This window comes from Mesocricetus auratus, unplaced genomic scaffold (assembly GCF_017639785.1).
Source record: "Mesocricetus auratus isolate SY011 unplaced genomic scaffold, BCM_Maur_2.0 Super-Scaffold_100009, whole genome shotgun sequence".
NCBI lineage: Eukaryota > Metazoa > Chordata > Mammalia > Rodentia > Cricetidae > Mesocricetus > Mesocricetus auratus.
The window spans coordinates 61,260,191-61,269,930 of record NW_024429193.1 but is presented as its reverse complement, the minus strand read 5'-3'; the positions used below and the strand labels follow the sequence as shown (position 1 = coordinate 61,269,930).

Sequence of the window (9,740 nt, the reverse complement as noted above, 5' to 3'; positions counted from 1 at the left end):
CATGCCTTTAATCTCAGCACTTGGGGGAGGCAGAGGCAGGTGGATCTCTGTGAGTTCAAGGCCAGCCTGGTCTACAGAGCGGGTGCCAGGACAGCCAGAGCTACACAGAGAAACCCCGTTCTGAAAAACCAAAGTAAGTGAATGAATGAATGAATGCATGACATGGGCTGTTCATTAATAATCAGCTTGTCCCTAGACCATGGTGTGCGGTGTGTGTGTGTGTGTGTGTGTGTGTGTGTGTGTGTGTGTGTGTGTGTGTGTGTGTGTGTGTGTGTGTGTGTGTGTCTCGCGCCCCCCCCCCAGTCCTTCCGGTCGGCTCCTTACACGCGCTATTTGAAGTGAAGGGGAAAAACTTGCCAAGTTTTATTTGGTTGTAAAGCTGCAGACAGCACATCAAGTCTACACCCAACCCAGTCTTCACTTCCCTGGGCCGACTCAGCCACCCTCCCCCGCAGTCTCACTTCTTGTCCTCGTCTTTCTTGTCCTTCTTGCCATCCTTGGTGGCCTGGGAGGCTAGGGAGCCCATTGCATTTCGAATGGCTTCATTGTTGGGATCCACACCCGGAAGGTTCTCTAGGACGCTCTGCAGGAACTCTGGGTCTTGCATCACATCGTAGTCATCCTCCTCCTAAAAAAGGGCAGCATGAGCTGGGCACATGGGGCAGTGAGTGGGGCAGCAGGGAGCGCAGTGTAAGGGACAGGCATATGATGCTGCCCACTCCTGCCTGCAGGGGTGAGATGTCCCACCAAGGGAAGAGGAGGGACAAGCAAGGGTGCCCGAAAACGTGTGAGCTTTGCTGATAACACAGAACTCTGGCTGAGCTCAGAGGGTAAAACCAGACAGCCCCACGTGCAGCTTTCCTGCTGGGAAACTCAGCACTCCTTCCCCCAGACCCACTAGAAAGTTCCAGAATACAACACTTCTTCAATTTACTGTTACCCTGGCAAGGTTTACAGAGAAGATTAATACACATCTGTGTGTGTCCTTCTGTCCCTCAGAGGCTTCATCTATGAAATGCTAGGGAGGAATGGCCCCAGCCCTAAAAGGCTGAGGATCTAAATCCAAAGGGATCTCAACCCTGAATGCACCAGAGGATCATGCTGGCTCTCACCTTTACTGGCTCAGATGTGTCCATAGCTGAGCTGGCATCCATGTCAGCTGCCTCTGCTTGGCCAAACTCTGAGGGAAGGAGAACAGCAGTGTGCTCAGTACCATCTATCTCCTCACCCCACCCTCTGCCCCGCCCTGCCACACAGGCACTCACCTGCTCCCTGCAGGGACATCTGCATGGCATAGGCAATCTGCTCCTCCTCAGTCATGCTGCTTAGGTCAGGAAGCCCAGCACGGCCAAACTCCTGCTGGCTGATGGTCATCTTCAGTAGGGCATCGTCTGAGTCTGGAAAGGACAGAAAAAGGACAGAAGGCAGAAAAGACCATGCCACTACTCAAGCTCAGCCCAGCCTTCCCCACCCCCAGGCCGGGCTTCAGAATCCACCTCTTTCACCTTCAGCCCCAGACGCAGCAATCCCAGCCTCAGCTGCAGAGGCTGCCGCCGCCCGCCGTGCCTCCTCCTCCTGCCGCTGCCGCTGCTCTTCCATAGAAACACGCAGAGCCTGGTGAGAGCAAGACAAGATGGACTACCGGTGATGCCGTGGCTCAGAGAGCACAGGAGGGCACCCTCTGGTTTTCATAATGGGGAAGAAGTTTCAGAGCTGAGGAGTGGGAAGGGCAATGGAAGCAGCGGACAGGGTCTGGTGTTTAACTGGGAAATGAACAAGCTCGAGTCCTGCAGACACAACTACAGAGAAAGGGGCTCAGAAAACCACGGTATGGAAGTGTTTAGCATTGTCCAGTCCTACCAGCTGATATCTGGAGAGAGAATGAACCCCAGGGTCAGTCTTTACTTACTAGGGCCAATTCAGGATCAGCACTGGGGTCTACTCCAAACTCGAAGTCACTGGCACCGAGACCCAGCATGGCACCGCCTTCACCAGCCAGAATAGGAGAACTGATGAGGGCATCAGCCAAGCTGGGCCCGGGAGGCACTGTCACCAGATGTGATCCGGTTCCATCCTTGCCATTCAGTGTGTTCACAAAGGACGTCAGCTTCTCTGTGTTCACCTCCTGCAGAGCAGAGAGCACAAGACCCCTCCTTCACTGTCTACAGCTGAAGCTGCCTCCGAGTGCCAGGGGGCCTCTGCTCTAGGAGAGGACTGCCCTGTTCAGAACCAAATGGATCAGATCCCATGCCTGGAATCCTGACTTACCTCCTCCCCAAAATTGATGATGTCAACATTCACTTTTTCTTTCTTGAGGCGTTTGGCTAGTTTTACCAGCTAGGAAGGGAGAAATATCAAGAAATTGACTCTATATAGTAAGCACTAAGTAGGCTCACAGAGACACTGAAATCACACATTCCCTTTCCCCCAGATGACCAACACCTCTGCCCAGTTCCAAGTACTTCAGGACATTTCCAAATGCAGCTCTGCCTGGAGGGCTGTCTGTGGACTCACATCTTTCTCGTTGTCCTCCACGGGGCTACCCACGAAGGCGATGATGCGCATCTTGTGATTCTTGCCCTGCCGGTGCTTCAGAGCCAGCTTGGAAAGGAACAGAAGTCAACCCCAGGAAACGCCATGTTCCTCCTGGGCCACCCCGCTCCTTCCCTTGCTTACGTATCTATGAACCTCAAGTCCCCACGCTCAGAGACATGCCCTCCACTCCTGCTGTGCCTCAAGTAGATCCAAGCGTGAGACCAATCTCAAGTCTAAGGCCTTTCCCCTCACATTCCTCCGTTCCATCCTTTCTATACTGAGTAAGCGTCCTCTATCTAGGTCAGTGGTTCTCAACCTGTGGGTCATGACACGGTTTGAGGGCCAAATAACTCTTTCACAGGGGTCACTTATTTACAATACAGTTCATAACAATAGCAAAATTACAGTTATGAAGTAGCAACAATAACAATTTTATGATTGGGGGTCAGCATAACACAAGAAGTATATTAAAGGGTCAGTGTTAGGAGGGTTGAGAACAACTGCTCTCGGCCAACTCTCGTCTTGCCCTATCTAGCTCTAGATTACAGTTCTGGGGAAAAAAAAAAGAGATCACTGGTCCTCACAGCAGGGAGCCAGCAGGACTCACATGGGCCACTCGAATGCCGGTGCAGAAGGTGATCTTGCCCTTGGGTTGGACAGTGTGCAGCTTGGAGAGGATGCGGCCGGTGTCAGGGGTGAGTGTGGTCAGCACTTCACAGTCACTAGGTGTGAGGAAAGCAGTGAGTTCGGGTCACACCAGTGCCTCCCCACCGCTCCCATTCATCTTCTCTTTTTGGGGGGGCATTCGACAGGGTTCTTCTGTATAACCCTGGCTGTCCTAGAACTTGTTCTGTAGACGAGGCTGACCTCTGTCTCCCAAGTACTGATTAAAGGTGTGCACCACCACTGTCTGGCTATTCGTCTTTTCTTTTCTTTTCTTTTTTTTTTTTTGGTTTTTCGAGACAGGGTTTCTCTGTATTGTTTTGGAGGCTATCGGTCCAGCCCGGCCTCGAACTCACAGAGATCCGCCTGCCTCTGCCTCCAGAGTGCTGGGATTAAAGGTGTGCGCCACCACCGCGCGCCACCAACGCCCAGTTCAACTTTTTTCAGTTTGCCTCCAAAGCCAGAGAAACCATGCCTCAAAATAAAAAAAAAAAAATAAAAAAAATAAAAAAAAAAAAAAGGACAAGATGGTGCAAGCCTTTAAGTTGCCCTGGGGAGGCAGAGGTAGCAGATCTGAATATGCCAGTCAAGGCTATATGTGACTGTCTCAAAAAAAAAGAGGGGAGCTGAAGAGTTGAGCTCAGTGGTGAAGGGTACTCACTACTCTTGTAGAGGCCCTGGCTTCATGGTGACTCTCAATCAGCTGTAACTCCAGTTCCAGAGGATCTGAACCCCTTTCCTGACCTCTGTGGGCACCATGCATGCCCATGTTGCATATACATACATAGATGCAAGAAAAATATTCATACAATGAAATGCAAAATAAGTTTAAAAAAGAAAGAAAATCCAAAAGGTCAGGGCTGGAGCTGAGTGGTAGAGCACTCGCCTAACACACAGGAGGCCCAGGGTCACCCTTAGCAGAAAGGACAAGAAACAGTTAAAAGTTGAGCATGGTGGTGGGGCCTGTGGGAGACAGGGGCAGGAGAGTCTACCCAAGTCCAGGGCAGCCTGAGATACATAGCAAGTTTGAAGTTAGTCAGGGCAACGTGAAAAACCTGTGTGGAGAAGAAAAAAGTCAACAAATCCTGACCAGCTGCACTGACGGCTGAAGGAAGGGAACCTCAGGTAGGTAAAACAGCCTGCGCTATGAAGACAAGGGCAGCCACCTGAAAACCCAAGAGGGGGCACCACCCACCTTCAGAGCCCCACTCCTGGGTCCCACGTACTTGGCCAGTGTGATGAGGCCCACGTTATTCTCAGGGTTGCTTCGGGTCTTTGAGTGACATACGATATTGACGGCATCCTGCTGGGCCTGCAGCCGGGTGGGAAGGAAGTCTCCATTCCGCATGTACTCGCTGTTGTCCACGCTGTCAGATTGGGAAAGGAGATGAGGGGAAGGGGAACCAACACTGGAGGATTCCCCTGAAACATACAGATAGGGGACCCTCAACACCCCCTACCAGACATGCTGTGGAACAGCACAGGTTCCAGGCTTAAACACAGAATCACCAGGAACTCCCTCTGTCTCAATAGAGTATACAAGTCAGGTGTGGAAGCACAAAGCCATAATCCTAAACTCTGGAGATCCAGCTAGGAGGATCAAGAGTTAATGGGCCAGCCTCAACTACATAGTAAGTTTAAGCCAGCCTGGGCTATGAGACCTAAAACCAAACAAAACAAAAAACCCAGAATCTAGATAATATGAAATACAGACGTCAACTTCTCTGCCTTTCCATTTTGGGGTGTGGGCAGGAGACTAGTCACACAATCTACCACTGAGCCCCATCCCTGGCCCGGGGCCAACTCGTGAAGACCCTTAAGGTCTAGGAGAGGTCTTCCAGACGGTTACACTACCTGTGCTTGAGATAACACAACAAAAACAACAGAGCAGCTGGGTGGTGGCAGCGCACACCTTCAATCCCAGCACCCAGGAAGCAGAAGCAGGCAGAGCTGAGTTCGAGGCCAGCCTGGTCTACAGAGTGAGTGCCAGGACAGCCTCCAAAGCCACACAGAGAAACCATTGTCTCAAAAAAAGAAAAAAGAAAAAACACAGAAAGGGAGGGAATAGAGTCTGACAAGACAAACATCAACACACGTGCATTTTAAATAGCCCCTACAGAAAACTGATGCCCAGAAATGAGGGAGCCCCCGCGGAAAACAGGAGTGCTCTCATCACTCTGTGCCTGGGCAATTACACTGATGCTGATGTCTGTAGTCCTAACCTTTCCTTTTACATAGCAATCTATGTATGTATGTATGGGGGGAGGAGGGTGGAAACAGAACCTTATTACGTACTCCAAGCTGGCCTCAAACTCATGATCCACACCTCTCCTGAGCCATGACAGGTGTGTAACACAACACCGGGTAAGAGCAACATTTTAAATCAAGGCCAGTCTGTATAAAGGGCTGTCCCCATCACTCTCCGAGACACAGGACAGAACGCAAGCTCTTCAGTCGTGACTTCTTCCTACAGTGATCCCTTCTACCTTAAAGTAACCATCTATGTTAAAGCTGCACTTCCCCAACATGGGGCACTTCAGCATCTCCGCCTCTTCACAGCTCCTAACTTCTGAGGACTCCCCACACGTCATGACACGACAGCTCTCTCTACTTCACAGTGCACACCGTATCCACCCTACCCACTTATTCCAAGACACACACAAGTTACTACAATTCTCCCAGAATGTACAAGATTCCAAATCTGTCTTCTCTCTACTCTAACATGCTCTCTCCTAGACGTGAACAAACTCAGAAAACAAAAATACAGGACTTGAGATTAAATTTTAATTTCATACGATTAACAAGTAACTTTTTTTTTTTTTTTTTTGGTTTTACGAGACAGGGTTTCTCTGTATTGTTTTGGAGGCTGTCGGTCCAGCCTGGCCTCGAACTCACAGAGATCCGCCTGCCTCTGGCTCCCGAGTGTTGGGATTAAAGGCGTGTGCCACCACCGCCCGGCAACAAGTAACTTTTAAGATATATTCTTATTGTTTTTAACTGTGTGTGTGTGGGGGGGTGTGCCTACAGAAGTCAAAGGCCTTGGATCTTCTGAACCTGTCAAGAAGGCAGCTGTGAACACTACAATGTGGGTGCTGTCAACTGAACTCCCGTTTCTCTGAGGCACAGCAAGTGCTCTTAACTTCTGAGCTGACTCACCAGACCCACAGAGACCCACCTGCCCCTGCCTCCCGAGTGCTGGGGTTAAAGGTGTGAGCCACCACCGCCCGGCCCAACAAGTAACTTTTAAGAGCAACATTTGGAGCCGGGCGTTGGTGGCGCACGCCTTTAATCCCAGCACTCGGGAGGCAGAGGCAGGCGGATCTCTGTGAGTTCGAGGCCAGCCTGGTCTACAGAGTGAGTTCCAGGACAGTCTCCAAGACAATACAGAGAAACCCTGTCTCGAAAAACCAAAAAAAAAAAAAAAAGATAAAAGCAGATCTACCACAGGCCTCAGCTATACCAGCCCTTGCTCAGCCATGTACACTGCTGCTCTATTCACAACAGCTAGGAAAGGCAAACGACCTGAATGCCCTTCAGGCTGGACAGTGAAAATGTAGTACATACACACTGTGGGATACTTTTTGGCTGTAAAGTGAATTCACTCATGAACTTTGCAGGTTAAAGGCCAGAACTAAAAAAATCATCATATTGAGTGACGTGACCCAGACACATAGAAAAACATTGTGTGTTCTCTCTCATCAGGGGCTCCTAGCTCCAAATCTTCAGATGTAAGTGCATATCCTGGAGTAACTGTATAAACCAGGAAAGTAAAAATAGAAGACGGCTGGAGTGAGGGTTAGGGGAGCAATAGGGAGCAGGGTATATAAAAGTGATCTCATTGGGAAATGGGGAAGCGGGAGGTTTTAATTAGGGAGGGGAGGAGATGAATACAGGCAGAAAGATGGGTGTGTGGAAAAGTCATACAGAGTCAAGTTATCAACTATTTATCTTTTAAAACACAAAACTATGCCAGGCAGTGGTGGCACACACCTGTAATCTCAGTACTAGTGAGGCAGAGACAGGCAGATCTCTGAGTTTGTGGCCAGCCTGGTCTACAGAGCAAGCTCCAGAACAACCAGGGCTATAGAGAACCAAAAAAACAATATATATATATATATATATATATATATATATATATATATATATATATGTTATACAACAAAACAAGCAGGGCTGTGGTGGCGCACGCCTTTAATCCCAGCACTCGGGAGGCAGAGGCAGGCGGATCTCTGTGAGTTCGAGACCAGCCTGGACTACCAAGCGAGTTCCAGGACAGCCTCCAAAGCCACAGAGAAACCCTGTCTCGAAAAATCAAAAAAAAAAAAAAAAGAGCAACATTTGGGTTGTACTTAAGATCACTTTATATACTAAAAACTACTCATTATTTGCCAGAAATTCAAATTGAGCTGGGCACTCTGGTTGCACTGTTTTGAGTCAGTCTTGCTAGGTAATCCTGACTCATGGAATCCCCTGCCTCACCTCCTGAGTGCTGGAAATGTAAGCTTAAGCCATCAAGTCTGACAACATCTTGTATTTTAGCCGGCAGTGCTAGCCAATCTCCAATGAGAAACATGGGCCTGGTGACCCAGGTTTATAATTCTACATACTCATGAGGGGAAAGAGAAGATTCCAAGTTCAAGGCCAGCCTATGCATCTTCTCGAATTAAACTTCAAAGCCAGACTAAGATAGTGCCAAAACTCCATCCAAAAAATAATGACGGCAAATAATGCAATAAAGAAGGGATGTGGCTGCAGCTCATTGGTAAGCACTTTCCCAGGGTTCACAAGGCTCTGGATCCAATTCCTAGTAATTACAAAAACAAAACCCTCTTGCAGCCCTGAAAAAAAATATATGTCCTCAACGTGATTTTTTAAAATTTATTTTTCTTGTCCTCAGCTTCTAATCCAACTCATAGTAGGTACTCATCAAAGTATGAAACTGGTAAGAGTTAGTTCATCGTAGAAGAGCATTGTCCTGTCGCTTTAAATTTGACTCCTGCGTATCAGGACCACTTAATTGCTGATTGATCTGCTCAAGTTACACAGCAATTAGGTGGAAATCATCCGGAGGCCTTCCGACTCATTAGGAAATGAAGGACTACATTCCCTGAACGCTGTGATGAGGTTTACGTGAGAAAAAGTCCAGGGAAAGACAATGAATTTGGAGACAAGTTGGGCCGGTTGGCCTCTGCTCCTAATCCTTTACGGGAGGCACGGAGGGCAGGGTCCGAGAACCAGGCTAAGGCAGGCTGGTCTGGAGAACCGGGGTTCCGGGGCCTGCGCCCCTGGGCCAGGATGACTCAGGGAGTCGCCGGCCTGCCTCCCGTGGGCCCCAAGGCCACATCTCGCTCGGCCCCCGGCCCCACCCCAACCCTCTGGCCTCCGCCCTATGTGCGACCTCGACCCGGACGCGCCTCCCCGGCCAGGTCCGAAGCTCCTTACCAAACCATAGTGCTCTCCAACACCATCTTGCCACCTTCCTTCTGCGGGCCGGCTCCAGGACTGTCTAACAACAGCGCCTGCGATTGGCTCGACGCTCAGCGCCAATCAGAAAACTCGACCTCCGCGCCGCCCTGCCTCCGCTCCCCGCGTTGCTTTATGGGACTTGTAGGCGCCGCTCGTGCAGAGTCAGTCCGGGAGCTGCGAGTGCTCTGCACTGCTGGGCTGGGCCAGACGTCAGCACGCTGCAGTCTGAGGCGGGAGGGTTCTAATATACTCCCTCCTCTGATCTCCTCTTTTGTTTATTTGCGGTTTTGTTGTTGCCATTTGAGAAAGGATGGCTGCAAATTCTCTGTGGAGCTGATCCTGAATTCCCGGTCACATCTCCCCGCCCCCGCCACTCCTGCCTTTACCTCGCAAGGATTTACAATGTACACCCAGATCTGAACTGCAGTTTCAAGGCCAACCTGGGCTACATAGTGACACTGTCAAACACGCACTCAGACACGCATGCACACACGCACCTTTAATCTCAACAATCCAGAGGCAGAGGCAGGTGGATCTCTGTGAGTTCAAGGCCTGTCAGCCAAGCCTACAATGAGCATTCCAGGATAGCCAGGGCTACACGGAAAAACCCTGTTTCGAAAAACCAAAAAATAAGAATAAAAAAAAATAAAAGGATACGGCAGGAGTGTTCAGTGGTCATTGTTTGCTGAACACAACCAAGGCCCCAATCTCAACCCCTAACACCAAAAGCAAAAAGAAACAACAACAAAAAACAAAAACCCAGCCGGGCGTGGGTGGCGCACACCTTTAATCCCAGCACTTCGGAGGCAGAGGCAGGCGGATCTCTGTGAGTTCGAGACCAGCCTGGACTACAAGAGTTAGTTCCAGGACAGCCTCCAAAACAATACAGAGAAACCCTGCCTCGAAAAACCACACACACAGCCGGGCGTTGGTGGCGCACGCCTTTAATCCCAGCACTCGGGAGGCAGAGGCAGGCGGATCTCTGTGAGTTCGAGGCCAGCCTGGTCTACAGAGCGAGTGCCAGGACAGCCTCCAAAACTACACAGAGAAACCCTGTCTCGAAAAACCAAAAAGAA

The 9,740-nt window shown here is 50.0% G+C and overlaps 1 protein-coding gene across 2 annotated transcripts; it reads right to left on the bottom strand.

The window, feature by feature from the left end:
- Positions 1-339: 339 nt before the first annotated feature.
- Psmd4 (proteasome 26S subunit ubiquitin receptor, non-ATPase 4) lies at positions 340-8,755 on the bottom strand. Of its 2 annotated transcripts, none has more exons than XM_040752261.1 (10): positions 8,641-8,755; positions 4,425-4,565; positions 3,143-3,257; positions 2,515-2,601; positions 2,269-2,337; positions 1,910-2,125; positions 1,497-1,614; positions 1,266-1,397; positions 1,113-1,180; positions 340-628 (listed from the first exon to the last, which is right to left on the bottom strand). In XM_040752261.1, exons 1-10 carry the CDS (start codon positions 8,664-8,666, stop codon positions 458-460), a joined length of 1,143 nt encoding a protein of 380 aa, XP_040608195.1. In that variant the 5' UTR covers positions 8,667-8,755; the 3' UTR covers positions 340-457. The 2 variants fall into 2 exon arrangements, with proteins under 2 accessions (XP_040608195.1, XP_040608196.1); XM_040752262.1 differs by having other exon boundaries at positions 1,506-1,614.
- Between the last annotated feature and the right edge of the window lie 985 nt (positions 8,756-9,740).